The sequence below is a fragment of the Manis javanica genome, chromosome 3, assembly GCF_040802235.1.
Source record: "Manis javanica isolate MJ-LG chromosome 3, MJ_LKY, whole genome shotgun sequence".
In the NCBI taxonomy this organism is placed as follows: Eukaryota; Metazoa; Chordata; class Mammalia; order Pholidota; family Manidae; genus Manis; species Manis javanica.
Genome location: NC_133158.1, coordinates 77,605,288 through 77,623,176, shown reverse-complemented (window position 1 = coordinate 77,623,176; position 17,889 = coordinate 77,605,288). Strand labels below are relative to the sequence as shown.

Sequence of the window (17,889 nt, the reverse complement as noted above, 5' to 3'; positions counted from 1 at the left end):
AAATAAATGGTAAGAAAGCCTTTATCTTAACTGTATCAATTTTCTAGTTAACTTTAAATTACATAGAATATGTATTTTTTAAAAAGGAATAATCAGTTGCTTAAATTGCCATTCATGGATTACTGTTCCCAAGCTGACTCACTCACTTAAAAGTACTTCTTTGCTATTTTGCAGCATGTTTTCCTATTTTTTAATACTATTTTGACTTCCCAAAATTTGGAGAGTTTTCATAATTGAGTTGCTCCATCTTAAACTAGGTTGGTTTTGGAGGATTTTAATAAACATATGACATGCTTGTGATTTTCTAGTATAAGGTAACACTCAAGACTAGAGGTTTTAAAGCCAGAAGACCTAAATTAATATCTTGGCTTACTTGTAAATTCTGAGACTCAATTTCTCATCTCTAAAACAGGTGAGAATATATCCAGTTTTTCAATTGTTAAGATTAAAGAGATAGTCTATATTAAAATATTTAGCATTATGTCTGTATACAGTTAGTGCAAAATAAATGGCAACTTCTATTACTATAATATTTTACATCAAGAGACCTTAGTGTATCAGTATTAGTATGTGGGAAAATCTATTCTCATTCTAAACATGAGTCAAACCCATAATAGTAACTATTATGAACCCATAATAGTTCAGAAATAGATATAATTTTTTGTAAGTGCATTAATCAGACAGTTCTTAGGAAAGCACAGTTGAACTGGGCTTTGAAGTAAATTTTTGATAATGAGTAAGTTTTAGATGGGCAGAAATGGGTGGAGGGACAGTTTAGTGCCAGGTGCAGCCAAGAGATGAGTTATCAGTATAGGTATATACAAACTAGGATGAAGCAGCCAACATTAGCCAGCCCCCTTAATCACTGAAGACTCATATCAGAGTTACCCATCTGGGAGGCAGATCTGAGACAGCACTATTATAATAAAGTTCTAGTCTGGATCATTAGAACTACTCAGTCCTATCCATAACCCATTCCCTGTGTTACCGTGTCCCTTTAATCCACTTTCCAATCCTCTGCTTTCCATCATTAGCCCTGGGAATCACATTCACTACCCTAAATGTCAATCCCTAGAGCCTATTCCTTTGCTATTTTCTCATCTTTAGTAATTCAGCTCTGGCCTATCATCTAGATTCTGCTCTGTCTCTTCCGTAACCCACTGAATTCCTTTCCAGTCAATACAATTTCCTTAAATTCTTAATCTTTTCCTTGATTAGCTTAGCTGTACACTACCTTTTTAAGACTCTCAAGAAGATTCTCTCCTACTTACAAAAACAGCAGTATGGATTAACAACCTACTTCCCCACTACCACTTCCAATTAATATTCTATCCTTATTGCAATAATTCTTCCTTTAAAATGTCCATAAATTATATATATTACCTCACCCATATTTGTGATTGCCATGTACTGACAATCTAAGACCCTCTCTAACATTCCTAGAATACTCTGATATTTGATTCAGAGTTTTCCTATCATTAAAATCTACTATCACTCTGAAGCTCTAAAACTTCCATGAATTAGCTCACTCAATACAATGGACTCACCTCAATTTATTCTAACAAACTTCTTCTACACAGCCCCGATTTAGGAACATATATGCATGAGTGCATTTAAGGAATAGTGTTGCTCTTCTCAAGTTCTCAAATATGAACCTCTCATTCTACAACATACTGTCCTTTCACCTTTCCATTTCCTCATTCACAATGAACCCATTTTCTTATCTCTTCATCTTGTCATACTCTTTAACCCCAGGTAAAATTCTTTTTCTTTCCAATTCTTGCTCCTGGACAGCCTAGCACTGTTGAAGAAAGTCACATAATTGTACTAACTGAAACTACTACTAATACAAACACACCTGTTTTAACAAAAACTTTTAAAATTACTTAATAGTTATTTTATTATTCCCTAATTGGCCACCTATTCTATTTTGAGCTCCCCAAACCACCTGAAAGTACCTGTTTCTTATCTTGCCTATTTAACTTAAAAGCACTATTGCAATATCCTCAACTTATCAAAATTTGTCTATTTTTATCCATCTTTCCTCTTTCCTGCATGTCTCAATGAACCGTACTTTGATTCCATCCTCCCTGCCATTTCTTCTGGGACAGCACCCTATCAATTCTCTCCTACCCAGTATCTTTCTCCACTGACCCCTTTTCCCTCTCCCTATTAACTTGATTTAAGTCTGTTATGGTCTTAAAAAAACACTGGGTTTCTACCTAATTTCCTACTCAAACTTGTTCCACCAATCTCCTTTCCTTCACACCTCATTTTCCGTTTCCTCACCACTACTTATTCATTTAGCCTCTTAAAATCTGGCTTTTGTTCCTACCACTCTAGTAAAATCAATGGTAAAAGTGATCTCTTTTTACCAAATACAGCAGCACCCTCAGACTACTTTAACCTGCTGATGTACATTGCTTTTCATTCTCCTCCTTTGCTTTCCAAAGCTATTCTTTTCCTTCTGCCTCTCTAAGTGCTTACCAATGTCTCATCCTCCCTACTTTGAATGTACATGATTCAAAACTTTGGTCATTCTATAATTTTTGTGGCAGCTCTATTAATTCCAAAGTCTTCAGAAAACATCTCTGCAAATAACGTACTTTTATCATGATTAGTTGCAGATTCTGGTTCTGAACATTAAGTATGGTTCATTCCACTTAAAATGCAAAATATGCAAACATCACCAGGGCCTAATGAAAAAAGAAGGGTATATCATCTGGGGCCCTAGATCCTCAAAATGAAACTGGGGGAAGAAGGAAAGAGTTTCAAATTCAAGCAAGTTTGAGAAACTGCATGCTCACTCACTCTCTTGGAGAAGCACAATGTACAAGGATGCAATGGCCCTGAAAATCCTGCAGTAATAAAATTTTCTTATAATTACAATTATCAAACTTATTTGTCCATGGAACTTTCAGTTTTTCCAAAAAAAAAAGGCGCACTAACATCCTGTGACACTAACAACCTGTAAAAGAGGTTAAAATTATATAGTTTGTAATCAGAAAGACAAGATTTTGCAAGCTCACTCTACTTACTTGCTAACAGTTTTTACCCTCCTTAATGCCCAGTTTCTGCATTTGTAAAACAGAATAACCACCACCTCCTAAGGCTTTTGAAAGAAATTCTGTAAAATTCTTAGCTCATGCTTAGTACCTAAGTACTCGAAACACATATGCATACTGAACTCAAATTAGAGTGAACAAAGATCCCCAAGGATGCTGCTTAGAGCAACCAGCTGAAAACCTGAAATCTACTAGGTTTTTCCTATTTTAATTCAAAATTCATTTGAAAATCATGATCTGGACTCTAGAATGTTATACTTTTGTTGTTGTTAAATGTTTCTAATGGTCATTTTCCCTTGAATGACTCATGCATTTAATTATTATTTCATTCAACTGTTTAGTGGGCCTCTCTCTGGTGCTAGTAATTTATCTGTGATCCATCTAATTTACTGCATTTTGATATGCTGTGAACTTGGAAATAGATATTCACGTTTTCTGGGATTATAAATAATTTTAAAATACAAGTTCAATATATTCTGAAGAAAAGCCTGAGACACTTCTCATAAGTGAACTTTAGCATTACAGATTTTGTGATTGCTCATCTCACTGCTCAGGTGTTTTGTGCTTAATCCCTAATTCAAGCCACATTCCATAACAGTAATCACAGTTTTTGCGGTTCTTCTAGGGAATTTTTCTTTAATTTTAAAATACTCATTAATTCATTCAAGAACAACAAATGCATTCCATGTTAACATAGCTAAAGTTTAGGAAAAATAACTGCATTTTCAAAAACTACTACAAATGGCATAATTTTATATATTTGCAAATCTCTAATGTCTGCTTTAACCAAAAAACAGCTGATTTCTCTCATCTGCTTCTGCATTCAATTTATTGTGGTATGTCATGTAGCCTCTGGAAAACTCTACTGCACACATGGGAGAATAAAAGGAAAAGGTAAAAAATTTCTTTAAATTACGATGAAAATAGTTTTGACTTCACAGACCCAAAATGTTCTCTGGGAACCCTGAGGTTCCCAGACCACACCTTAAGAACTAGTGCCTAACACAAATATAGCCACACTGCAAGCCATCCCTCTCCTACAGTTATCAGTTATGTGAGTCCATAAATACTTGTTTTGTGTTTAGCTTAAACCAGCTGGAATTGTGTTTCTGCTATTTACAACTGAAAGAGTTCTAGCAATATACTATGCAACCCTTCAGAGTTCTGCCTTGTTTAAGAGAAAGTTTAGGGAAACCTAGTGCTATCTCACAAAAGGAAACTTTGAAACTTAGGGTCTTGTTTACTGCTATTCACCTTCCTTCTACCTATTAGAATTCTTCCTATTTTATTAATCAAATTCCTCTCCCTGGGTACTTATAAAATCCTGATGACTTTAAATGTCTCGTTCATTTAGTTCAGCTAGCAACCACTCCTAATGAAATTGCAACTGCGTGTATATAAATGTCACAGAGAATCCAGAATAACTTTAAACCAACTAATCATTTATTTCTGAGAATTTATGTGGGGAAAATTAAATACACTACTAAGAGAAGAACAGATTTTAAAAACTAACACTCATCTCTTAAAACCAGATGAATACTGGAAAACAGCTAGAAATATTAGATTTGAAGATGGTTTCTGTTATATGTTAAAAATGATTACTTTTCAGTAAGGACGGCTCCAAAAGCGAAGTCATCAGAAAAGAAATAGAAAAATCCTCTCCAGAGGGATAACTAACACAAAAAATATCAGTGTCTCTTAAGAATTAGCAGCTTTATTCACAAAATTTACTTTCCACACTACTTCCATCAAATTAACTGTAATAAACAAATAAATCTAAATGTAACGAAGTAAAAGGAGATGGGATTTGCTGAAGGACAAGGTTAATTTGCCCCTCCCCCCCAAAAAATGTACTAAGCTAGGATGAAACGCATTTATTGAAAAAAGCCTGCACATCTCAAACTGAGGTATTATAACCACTTTAGTTCTGTGTTAGGAAGCAGGTACATGACACCAGAAAAACATTATGCATTTTCCTAGTGCGTAAATTTTACTTGAAGGTTTAGGGTAGAAAAAAAGTATATTAAACAAACACTGATCTATTAGAGGCATATACATACATGTAATCCATTCATATACTTTCAAAGGCAAAAAGAAATTAGCTGTAGAATACACATACACTCACACAAATGATAACACGGCTTATAAAAAGGGATTTCAGGTTTTCAACTGCTTGAAGCAATCTCCCGGAGATATGTGTTCACTTTCCTTTGCCATTAAGGCAGAAAAAAGTTTGAGATGCACTGCCACAGGACACTTCTAAATGAATTTGGAATTGTTAAGACTGTCCCTGCAAAAATAAATGGTACAGTAAGAAATGAGAAAGTCAAAACAAATGGTTCATCGGGACCTCATGTCTTCTAATTCCATTTTTGTGTTTCCAAGAGGTAGTACCCAAAACTGAGGACAATCATTTAAAGCAAGTTTCAAAAAGCAAAAATATGCTGAGATTAAAGACACAAGGAAAGCACGGATTCAAATCCTTTGTTCGACTTTTTCATTACTTTTGGAAGAAGCAAGAGGCTGGAAAAGAAAAAGGGTTGTAAGCAGGCCTGTTTAGAACGAAACACGCTGCAGCATTTATCTGAGGAATGAAGTGTCAATTAGGAAGCCCCGCCTTTTCTTCTTTGCAGCCGCTTCTACCTGGAGGGAGGTAAGGGGGGTGAGAAAGACAAAGTCCAGAATTCGAGAATCAACGGAAGAGAGGAAAGTGGGGTCCGAAGCTGAGAAGATGGAAATGAAACGGGACATTGGTGGAATTACGAGGAAGGCGTGGCAGGAGAGCGGCAAGCCAACCGGGAAGATCCCTGGGCCGAAGAGACGCAAGCAGGGTGTTCGCGGGAGGGAAAAAATGAAAGGGGCGTTTGTGTGAAGAGCGGCCGCGGCTTCGATGACAGCTCGGACCCGGTCTTGAATTCGCAGAGGCGGGGCGGCCCCAAAGTCTCCCATTGTGCGCGGCCCTCCTCTCTCGGCCCGAGCCCAAGCCCTCACAGCCCGGGGCCGCAGCGCCCGTCGCCGCCGGTGCCTCCCGTTTGCCCACGGTAGAAGACAATATGCTCGAGCCCTCCTCCGTCCCTTTCTCACCGGATGAAGACCGCCGTCTCCCAGCCTTCCCCTTATCCATCTTCTCCTCCTCCTGCTGGAGTCGCAATTGCAGTCGCTGTCACCTCAAGACCCCTCAGGCTGGGGAAGGGAGGGAGAGGGGAAAGGGGTAAAAAAAAAAAAAAAAAAAAAGCCAGGGAAGTGCGAAGCGCGCTTGCGCAAGAGCCGTCCCCGGCCCTCAGACCGGAAATAAGCCGCCCCTCCCACCTCCACCCGGAAGCCGCTTCCTGGGACATGTTTTCTGTGTGGGTTGCCACCTCAAGTGCTTATTTAAGTGGCGCTTTTTTCGTTTATTTGTCGCTATGACAAAGTGTGGCTGGGTATGAGGTTTAGCCTGAGGTTTTCAAGGGCTTTGTTGACTTTGAAGACTAGGCTAAATTTAAAAAGGGAAACTTTAGGAAGTCCACCAATTCACTGAATAAGGCTTGGTGGCCCCAAAAATGTGGGCATAAAACGTTACACCTTTCAGAGTATTGCTTCCCTCACGGTCTCTCCTATGTATTTGCCTTCAAGGCTGTTCCTCAAACTCAGAAAAACATTTTAAGATGGCAAAGTCATCTAAAAACCTGGCTGTTAGTTTAGCATTTGAAGAAATTAATTCGGTCAGCTGAGAAAAAAATTTCATAGTAATAGGATCTTTTAAAAACACAAACTCCTCATTTTTAAAGGCCCGGGGGAAAAAAAAAAGATACGCTGGGCTTCATTTTATTAAACACCAAATGCTGAGATGATGTTAGAAAATGGGTGGCTGTAACCTGTAATTCATTCAACTAATTTTTATTACAGTACTTAAAGGAATAGCCCCGTCCTCAATGAACTCTATGGCTAGTGCTTTTAGACAGATGATTTTTTTTAGACTTTCAAATGGCCCATCAGTTTAGAAAATTGCCCTATTAGCCATAGTGTATGTATTTCAGTCATTTTTTCCTACTTGTAAGCTTTCATCACAAGCTTAACGACTCAAAAGAGTGCACTACACTAGTCAGAGGAGAAATGAAAGAATGTTGCAACTGGGAAGGGACCCTGATTTGAGTAACATCCACTCCCTTCCCCCTCATTTTACCTAGGTGAATACAGAGACTTGCCCAACCCACAGCTAGAGCCCAGTCTTGGGATTCTCGAGTTCTGCGTCTTAACCACTTATGTGGTCTGTGTTGAGGTAGAATAGAAGCCTCCAGGTGTTAAAGCCTATTGGGCTGGGGGAGTGTCCTATAGGGCCCAATGGCTGAAAAGCAGCAGTACCTCAGGGCTTGCTGAGATTGAAATTCATTGTAAGATTCATTTGGAAACCAGTTTAACAATACCTCTGTGCTTACTGGAAAAATATCTGAATTTTAAGTTTCCTCACAGATCAACTTTTTTAACTGAATAGTTTAAATCAAGAATCAAACCGGCTTAATTCGTTAGCCACTATTACATGATACAAATTAACTGCAAAAGATGGAAATAGAGCTGAGAGATGAGAACATAAAAAAGGAAAATGTAAGTAAGCCTGATCCGTTTCTCCCCAAACAGCAGCTTCCATAAAAGTAAGTGGTTTTAAAGTTTAACAGTAAGACATTAACTTATGATAAATGAAATTATAAATTATCAAAGCATTCAGCTTGCAAATATATTAAACTTGATATTGAATCAAATATACTATTTCTGCTAGTAAAGACCTATGAGCTAGTTTGTTTCTTTGAATTGGAGCTTGTTTTGAACAACATATTTGAAGATAAATGACCGTTAAGGTCAAGAACTTCAAATTTTTTTAATCAGTATTTATTTTGTTTTAGATTAACGATTCTCTACTCCATAGGGAACTGTATTGCAGACAACTAAAGGACTAAAAAGCTGTTTTTTACTTTTGAGTAAATCATTTAATAACCTCATTTTGCCTTTTATGAAAAACTAAATGATCTTTTATAGTGTTTTATGAAGTTCAGGTGAAAGCTTTTATTTTAAAAATGACAAAAATTATTTTCTTAGTATGTTTGGGGATAATGTCAGTTCTTTTATATGTATTTAGCTCACACTTTATAGAGTTTTTAATTAAAAATAATTTGAGATTAGAAATTCATCAGCCCAATATTTTGAGAGGATGGACTGATTTAATCATCTTAATGGGTATGGTTCTTACTGAGTGTTAAAAGTGCATATAAAGTATTTAAATTAGGAATTAGTTGTTTCTGTTTTATGCAGTGGATATGGTTTTCATAGGACATAGCAACAATGTGAAACTTATCAACCCTTTATTTTATCCTTTGATAAACAATTTCTTTGAAGAGAGCTTAATGAAATTTACAAAAGGCCCTTTCTCATCACAAGTGAATTAGATTTAAGCACAGTATAAATGTAAATAGGTTTGCATGGGCACTGAAAACACCTTGACTTCCTGAACTGTCTTAAATATTAAAATGAACAATCTGGAATTCTTTACCATGGGCTCCAGGAAAACCTGATTTTATAAGCTTTTTGGAGCCTGTGTTATGTGTTCACCTCATTTTCATTAGTAGTTAATGAAAATACTGAGAATTCTTGCACGAAGGAAGTTTTTCTCCCATGTATACATGAAGTAACATCTAAACCTGAAAAGAAACAGAGGTTGTTTGGTTTCAAAGGTATCTTCCTTTTTAAAATAATCAGCAATTGTAACTGCCCTGCAGTAGAATACCATGTTCTCAGAAGTTATGAAAATCTTCAGTAACTCAGGTATTTGAACAGTAGATGGGTAATCTTTTATCCAAGGAGCCATAGAAGGAATCTGTGCACAAACCTGTAACCTAAGATCCTAAACTATCATTTGGCCCTGGGGCTGAGCCCAAGGTATCCTGTACCTATGTAGAGGACCCACTAACTTCTTTGAAGTGTTCCATCTTAAAATGTGTTAATTTGGCATTTCTGAGCCTTAATACATTTGTTTGATGTCAATAGAAAATTTTCATTCTATGGTACTATAGTAAAATTGAGGCTTTAATTAGACTCATCTTTATCTTTGAAGTTTTGGTACCCACTTACCTCTGAATAATCCAAATCAAGAAGCATAGGATCTCAGACTGGACAAAGGCAGTAAATCCAAAATCTTGTTTTAGAATTTTGGGGGAGTATCTTTACTTAAATTACCTGTTTCCGGCTCCCATTTCAGAGCTTTTGAATCAGAATCTCCTAGAAGTGGGGCCTAATAATCTCTAAGTTTACCATGAAGACATACCAAGTTTTTTTGTTTGTTTGCTCTACAAATATAAAGCTGAACTGTAGGTCCTAAAGCTACACACTTAGGCGATAAAACCGTGAAGAAATACAAAGCAGTAATTTCTATAAAAGTTCAGAGTGGTTACTTTTGGAGCAAGGGATAGGGCACTTGTACGCACTTTATGGGGTGCCTAAGGTGGATACAGAATGGTTCTCTTCGTAATAGATAACTAAACTTTTTTTCATAAACTTTCCTTTGAGACTCTGTTGCATATTCAAATTTGGGAAACCCAAGATTTGGTGACATCTCATTTCTTTTCTGTCCCAACCTATTTTCTGTATGTCTTTGCCTCAGGTGGATTTAATTCAGTCTTTAGTCTTTACTGGGGAAAGGTAGACCGGGAAAGGGATATAGTTTGCTCTTTTTTAAACTTCTATATATATGATTTCATAAGCTTTATCATTTTCTATTTTCTGCAATTTATTAGGGGGAGTTGTATAAGGGATAATTATTTTTCTTAAAAAAACCTCATAATTGCATCATGTTAGGAAAATAAAAATAGTGCTGCTTTTGTACCAAAAATAATTTTTCTTAAAATATGTTTTCTACTGGTGTTTTTTTCTAAATAAATAAATAAAAACATGTTCATTCTACTAAAAAAGGTATCTTTAGATATTCAGAATGAAGCATCCTGCATTCTGTGCTTCGTAATGGCACAGGATATACAAAAGGACTATAATTATTATAAGTTATTACTGTATAGCCAGGGTAACACCCTAACTTCTCCAGTTGTAAAATTACATTTTTATAAAAGCTTACTAATCACTTGTGAAGGATGTAAAATATTGTTAAATATAACTACTTTATGATCCTAAAGAGGAAAGGAGCTCCTTAAAATCAAATAAGCTAATTAAAATGTTTTGCTTCTGTGATTCTATTGCTGCACCCGCTCTTCTTGTCAAATTCATAGACAGAAAATAGATGGTTTGCCAGTGGCTGGGGTGAAGGAGAAATGAAGAGTTATCATTTACTGGATACAAAGTTTCAGTTTTGCAAGATGAAAGATGTTCTGTGAATGGATGGCAGTAATGATTGCACAACATTATGAATGTACTTAATAGCACTGAACTGCACACCTGCAAATGGTAAAAGTGTTAAATTTTGGTATGTTTTACCACAAATTTTAAAAATAACTAGAAATAATAATAGCTAATACCTAGAACAAAACATAATAGCTGTGTCCCCCTAATCCAGGTTACTAAAAGGACCTAATTTGAAATTCTCATTAATTATTATATACTATTCTCCCTTTTTTAAATTCCACTCCATGTAAAATGACTGGACTACTTGATATAGGAAGCTAAGTATCTAACACATGCCACCACTAAATTTTTGTTGAATTAATGAAATGAATAGACATTGCACTTTTAAAATCACTAGTAAAAATTAATCTTCTGTCAGGCTTATAGAGCTGCCTGAGTTACTTTGGACATATCACTTCACCTTTGAAAGCCTCACTTCTCTATAAAATAAACACATTAACTAAGCATCAAAGCTTGTTTTTCTCCTTTAATTTAGTAGACCATCTTGATTTACAAAAAATAGATTCATAATAATTCATAATATGGTCTTCATTAACTTTGGAATTATACAAGAAGTCTAAATTTTTCAAAAGCTTTGTGTGCATCTTTCTCCTGTGTATACAAGTAAGAGGACTTTTGTTCTTTATTTCCTTACACCCTTAGCAAAAATCATAAAATTCTAGCACTAATATTTAAGTGCCTACTATTTACCAGTCACTAGTCCAAGAACTAGAGAAACAGTAGTGAACAAAACAAAGTCTCTCTCTGCTCCCATGGAACTTACATTCTAATCAGGAGAAACAGAAAATAATCAAGTATATGTCAGTTAGTAACAGTGCATTAAAAAAAAGAAAAGAGAAAAAAGTAAAATGAAGGAAGGAAGGGAAGAGGAGGAAGGAAGAAGAAATGAAGCATCCTATATAGGAAGTGAGCTAAGATTGGAGGGAATTGTCCTTTCTCTGATCATCTAACAGGTGGGCAAAAACTTGAAGGAAGTGAAGCCCTATATATATCTTGGGGAAGAGTTTCCAAGCTGTGGGCATAGCAAGAGGGAATGCCCTTAAATAGGAGTTTGCCTCACAAGTTGGAAGAGAAAGGCCAGGTGTGGCCAAAGGGAAGTAAGTATGAGTGGGGGAAATGACACCTGAGAAAGAGCTAAGAGCCAGATCATGTAACTAGATGGATAAGCAAGTGAAAGAATGAAGAAAATGACATTGGAAAGCTAAGGCCCATGTGGGACCTTGTAGGCCATGGTAAGGATTTAGGCTTTTTTGTTAAGTGTTGGAGGAGACTACTGAGAATTTTAAACAGGGGTGTAAGATCCAATTTAGATACTTTGAAAAGATCATTCTAACTGCTATGTGGGAAAAAGACTGCTGAGAGATAAGAGTGTATGCCAAGAGATTGGATAGGAGACTTAATGAAGGTGAGAGTTGTCAGAGATTGGGATAGAATGGTAGAGATGGAGGGGTGATATATTATTAGATTGCAGATACATTTCAAACAACAAGCTTCCAGATTTGCTGATTGATTGGATGTGATGTGTGAAAAAAGGGAAGTTTACAACATGAGCCACTGTGAGTTGACATTTAGTAAGGTAGGAAAGACTAGAGATTAAGTGGAAGAGGATGTTTTGGACATGTTAAGTCTGAGATGGCTATTTGACATCCAAGTGAATACCAAGTAGAAAGTCAGATATGAATTCAGGTAGGGGACAGTTACAGGTTGGAGTATATATGCTAAGGAAAATGTGCTGAAATAAATTCTAAAGAATTGTCTTCATTTTTATTCTACAAGGTACTCCCCATATTGCTCCTGTTCACCCCACCCCCACCCCACCCCTTGATATATCTGTGTGCCATTTTGGTTTTCCAGTTTGCAAACTCCCATTCTTTACCCTTGACAATTATCTCTCAAACGATTTTCTCTCTCGGTACACACATAACAAAAATGAAAAAAGAATAATGGAATGCTGAATACTGTATGCTATTAGAAAATACTGATTTTATTTATTTTACTCTCTGATGGAAAGAGAAGTTAAATAATCAGTTTCTGTGTTTCACTCACTGAGTTTTAAATATTCTGTATCTTGCACTTTTGGTTGATACAGAAAAAGGCAGTTTGCAGCACAGCACCTGAATGAACTATTTTTAGATCTAGGAGAGTACTGCTTTTCTGTGCAAACCTTCTTGCCCATGCCAAATTATAAAATAGACCTTCCTTTTTGGAGAGCAATTTGACAATATCTGGGAAAGTGAAAGATGCTGATAAGACCTAGAAATTCCACTTCTTGGTATATTAACTAGGGAAACTCTTGAAATGTACACAAAAATATTGCTGTAATAATGTTAATTGCATATTTGTTTATAATAGAGGAAAATTGGAGTAACCTAAATGTTGTTCAAAAGGAAACTAGTTCAACAAACTATGGTATATTCAAGCAATGGAATGCTATAAGCAGATACAATGAGTGACTTAGAACTATAGTTATTAATATGGATAAAAATCACAATGTTGAGTGAACAAGAAAGGCTAGACAAGAGATATATATTGGTTTTTATTTAATGTTTTTCAAAAAGAAAGATCATTCTCTCTAATTTCACAGAAACTTCCTTGTGTAAGACACATGTAAGATGATTTGTACTTGCATTAGTTAGTTCTCACACCCTGGTGAAGTAAATAATGTTATCCCTATTTTGGATTTATTCCTTCAAACGATACTTATATAATATGTGCTAGACACTGTTCTAAGTACATCAGTTAATGAAGCAAAATTCCTATTCTGTGAGAATTTCTATGAGCTTTCATTCTAGTAAGGGAAGACAGAAAGTTTAAAAATATGCGAACAATTATATATCACGTGGTAATATAGGCCATGGAGAAGAATACAGGAGAGTAGCAGCATAGAAAGGAATAAGGATCGCTATTTTAGATAGCTTAAATAAACCAAAACCTAGTAGCTGAAGAAACTGAAACTCATAGAAGAAAAGAAACCTGCTCAAAGTTGCATATCTTGGAAATTAGAAAGGATTTAAACCTAAATCAATCTAATTCCAGAAGATTCTCCTTTTAGAGGATGGTTAGGCCTCTCTGTAATTAACACTTTGGAAAAAAACATTAGTTACCTGAGAACAACCACACTGGAAGAAAAATAATTTTTAATGTAATAGGAAGGAATAGAAAGCACTCTAGAAAGATTCAGTGCTTTGGATGTCAAAACACCTTCATAAAGTACCAATCAAATGTGGGAATCAGAATAAGACCCAGAAAGTGAGAAAGGCATTAAGAAATCAAAGCAAAACCGTTTTAATTCAAGCCTGGAGAGCAGCTTACGTAATAGTTGTTTGGTTTTAGGGCAAGCCACTTAACCTTTCAAAGTCCTTTCTTTTCCCTTTAGGCTCTGTCCATAATAACTGTATAAGTTAACTTCACAGTCAGCTGCTTATTACTCCTCAGACATCAGAATAACTATCTTCTATTATTAGATCACAACCCACACTACCTGGTTCCCATTCACCTCAGCTGCTATCCCCTGCCATTAATTTAACAGCAAAATGTATTAAATGCTTATTGTGGGAATAAACAGAGACCAACCAAATGAGAAAAGCAAAATGTATTTATGTTGAGCTCACTGTTGCAAGGGAGTCAGCCACCATCGCTTGCATTTTGACAGACATTCAAAGGCAGGCAAGGAGTGGGAAAGCTTTACAGTGGCAAAAGGGAAGGTTACTGGTATGTCCTAATTGGAAGCTGCTGGCAGGGGGAAGCTGTAAGCAGGTTAACTAGAAGCAGGACATCTTATGTGATTGATTAGGGGTGCATGTTTGGCTTTCTCTGGTGAGTGCTAAATTGGAAGCAGTGATAAAAATTAGGGAAGCTGTTGGTTATTAATCAAGTCCTGACTATTTTGAACTAACTATACAGAAGTTATTGTTTAGCTTCCTGGATTGTCTCTAGAGGTAGATATCTGACTTCCTGTAAGTCTGACTTGTAACAGGCTGCTTCCTGGGCTGTTTACAGTGGATGAGGGCTTGGCTTCTTGGGCAAGCTGCTGCAGGTTATGGGTCAGAGTTCTGTGCTTATATATGTTCTGGCCTTTGTCACTTAGTATATTCAGTCTCCCACTATGTGGTGTCATTCACAATTATTTTGAGTCAAAACCTTTAGCATGGGTTGAAAGGTTAATGTTGTCATGATGTACTTAATTTAGAATGATTTCCCACAGAATGTAGCAAGCTGAAATTTTTATTTTATTTTTTCTTGCACTGACATACTGATTTTTACTTTCAGTGGTTACCAGTGACTAAGGAGCTGAGCTTCCAAAAGTTTATTGAACAATCTGACTTACTAGAAGAACTTAAATATGACTTCAATGAAAAAGCTGAATTGAGACACACTGAGACACAAAGTCCTTTTGTCTTTAACTATTACAAAAATGTCCTTGAAAGGAATAGCAAACGCTACCAGGCCCTTGGCCATTTGCTCGAGCAATACATCTATGAGCTTTTGGAGAAAGTGTGCAAATTACAAAAAGTATATATCCCACTGGAGGCTGATAAGGAACCAAGAAGCTTCATTTTCATGAGTGAGAAAGCATTGACTAATCATCATTCTGCTCTTCTGGTCCTTCTTCAAGACCGTGGTGTCTTTCGAGCTGGTCAGTGGAGTCAGCAGGCAATAATACATCATGGTCTCCAACATGGAAGTCAGATACCGTGTATTCAAATGGCATTGCAGGCACATTATGATATAATTGTGCTAAACCCCAATGACAATTTTGTGGACCTAAAGATGGAAAAAGAGTGGAAAGGCCTGTTAAGACAAAATATTGAGACTTCTTCCCTAAAAATGATTCAAGCTGAGAGCTTATTCTCTCTCCAGCAGCCTTTCCAGTGCATTCCAAAAAGATGCAGCCACACCCCTGAAGAACACATGGTTTATATTTGGGATTATTTTATTTCAAAGACTGAAGGCAAGGATGTTGCCTTCATTGTACATGGTTATGGAGGCTTGGTTTTTATGGACTTGCTTGTCCATAGAAAGTGGGAAGTGATGAGTAAAGTGTATGCTGTTGCACTTATTGACTCTGAACATCATGCAGGACACCAGCTGGGAAAAGATGAACAGTTATTAGCATGGATAAAGCATCATTGCCGTGAATGGGTGACAAGTCCTAGGCCTTTGGATAAACCCGCAACCACTGTTTTAAAAAAGGAGTTTCCTATGGTTTCTGCTGGTACAGAAAAACACAATTTAGCCCCTTCCTCCAGCCTTCAGTCAATTTTTAAATACTTCAAAAAAGCTTTGAAAGCCAAAACAACTATCAGTTTTTCCCGAATGCCAATAGTAACTAGAAGCTCCACAAAGAGAAAGCAAAGTGTGTAAATTACCTTTTCATCATCGAAAATTTTTTTGGCCCACTGAAATTTTGCTTATGTAGGGATTCTCATTACTGTTCCACCTTGGAATTCTGTTCTCTCACCCCTCTTGTTGCTGCTGCCAGACCCAAACCAAACTGGACCCATGGCTTGCTGATGCTTCTTCTCTTTGGGCTGTCTTCAAAACTGCTTTTCTCTTATTTTCTCCTAAGGTAACTGAGAGAGGGCAGGACATTCATAACACACTTTGCTATATATTAAAAAAAGGGAAAACCAAATGAGAGACAAACCAGTAACTTAAAAAGAAAATCCATTTTGCCCCCAGTGAGGCTGGCTGCCAGGCTGGCTTCACAGACACAGAGCACCTGTGCAGTAGACACCCTGAAATATGGAGAGTCACACCTAGGGATGTTCCTCTGGAAGCTCTTGGAAGCCTTTTGGTTTGGTTGCATGCAGGGATCTGCCCCCAAGGCCCAGACAGGAGCTGTAATGAGTGATTTACCCAGTACAATTGGCCAAGCCTGGCTTCCACACTCTGCGCCGTCATACCAGCCCCTTCCCAGGTCCTCCTATCTGACTGCTGGCCCACATCTTTGTGCAACCTGTTGTTTTCTGCCCAGGCCTGCCCCTCCTGAGTCACATCCCAGGCCACAATATAATTCCATCCTCCTTCCATCATCAGAAACTTCTAATGTGTTACATGTTCCTTTCCCACAGAGGACCCTGGGGATGTACATTTTCCTGACTTCCACCTCTCCCTTTGATGGTGAGCAACTCCTCCCAGTCTGCCAAAGGGATCTGGAGAGGCCCCCCAGCCTGCCAGTATGCAGAACTTGTTTATCCATCCTCTTTCTCCCCCAGATGAATATTTCTGAATATGTAAGAAATTTCCATTCCTCCCACCTCCCCTCTAATGATTCCGCTGTCTCCTGAGGGAAGAGGGAAACCGAAGTTGGACAGAAGGGCTCCCATTCTCAGCCTGTCTTCCATTCCTGCCATGATTGCTTCTGATTTGTGCCCTTGGTTTCTGCTTCCCTTCCCCAACTCAAGACTCCATTTTGGTTGATTAAATTTATACTTTCTTTTTCTCTATTCAGTAATGTTTCTGCCCTAGGAACCCAAAGGAAAGAATGCCTAAGAAAATAATAAAAGAGAATTCCTGCAGAGTATCCTCACAGAAAAGCAGGAGCTACATGGAATTTAGCAGACACTGAGGCATTAGAAGGGGAAGGTCATGTTGGGTTGTAGGGAAGCTGGGTACATCTCGAATCCCCAGTCCTTAGGTGGGCCCCGGTTGCCAGTCTTCTTCTTTGAGGACTCCACTAGATTTGAGATGCCTTGACCTGTACTGGGCCTTCCAGATTGGAATCCTGTGGCAACCCAAACCCCCTCTGCTGCTCCACACAGTACATAAATGTCCAGAGTGACCCTGTAGGTAAAGGGATCCTTCACGCCATAATTTTCATCCTCTCTTGGGGGAGAGGATCTATTGTGTAGAGTTTGCAAAGTGGATTCTTTAGAACTTCTGGTTTCTGTCTAAAGACAGTCAATCCAAAGACAGGGTATGCTAGCTCATTCTGGAATTTAGGTGGGTTTTACAAAAAGAAAAATAAGGAAAGGAGGGAGGGAAAACTGGAAAGAAGCTAAGGTTGAAGGTAAGGCAACATACAGTGTTAATAGGGATGTCATCATCCTTGAAGCTCTTGCTAGCTGTCTGCTGCCTTTGGCTTTTGTGAGCAGTAAAATATTTTTTCATAATGAGCGGGGGGGAATTATACAGTTTGTTATTTGGGCATAGCTCATATTAATGATATGGTGACTTTACATCCCTTTTCTGTTTTTCTGTTTTTCAGTGGGAATGTATGCATGTATTATGTGGAAAAATATATATATTACTCTATTCTTTAGGAATTAGAATGAAACCTCAAAATCTAATTTGTCTTAGTATAACAAACCTACCAACCTTAAATAGTCATATAAATAAATAGAACTTAGGAAAAATAAAAAATAAAAATAAAAATTTTGCTCATGTAGATGTTAGAAGAAAAAGAACACCACTTCCAGGTCATACACAGTATTATGTTTGG

General features: G+C 37.2%; 1 protein-coding gene and 1 long non-coding RNA gene across 8 annotated transcripts in view; both read right to left on the bottom strand.

Moving 5' to 3' along the window:
• SENP7 (SUMO specific peptidase 7) overlaps positions 1-6,304 on the bottom strand; it is a 195,622-nt gene extending 189,318 nt beyond the window's left edge. For 5 of the 6 annotated variants that reach the window (XM_073231718.1, XM_073231719.1, XM_073231721.1 and 2 more), the window contains exon 1: positions 6,150-6,303. In XM_073231718.1, coding sequence (XP_073087819.1) covers positions 6,150-6,189 — 40 coding nt within the window. In that variant the 5' untranslated portion in view covers positions 6,190-6,303. Of the gene's footprint in view, positions 1-6,149 lie in introns of all 6 variants that reach the window. The other variant, XM_073231720.1, reaches the window with a different exon arrangement.
• Positions 6,305-12,894: 6,590 nt separating this feature from the next.
• LOC140848405 (uncharacterized) overlaps positions 12,895-17,889 on the bottom strand; it is a 33,353-nt gene continuing 28,358 nt past the window's right edge. For both annotated transcript variants that reach the window (XR_012129227.1, XR_012129226.1), the window contains exons 2-3: positions 15,815-16,018; positions 12,895-15,209 (exon numbers count right to left, since the gene is read on the bottom strand). This is a non-coding gene — a long non-coding RNA (uncharacterized lncRNA). The remainder of the gene's footprint in view (positions 15,210-15,814; positions 16,019-17,889) is intronic.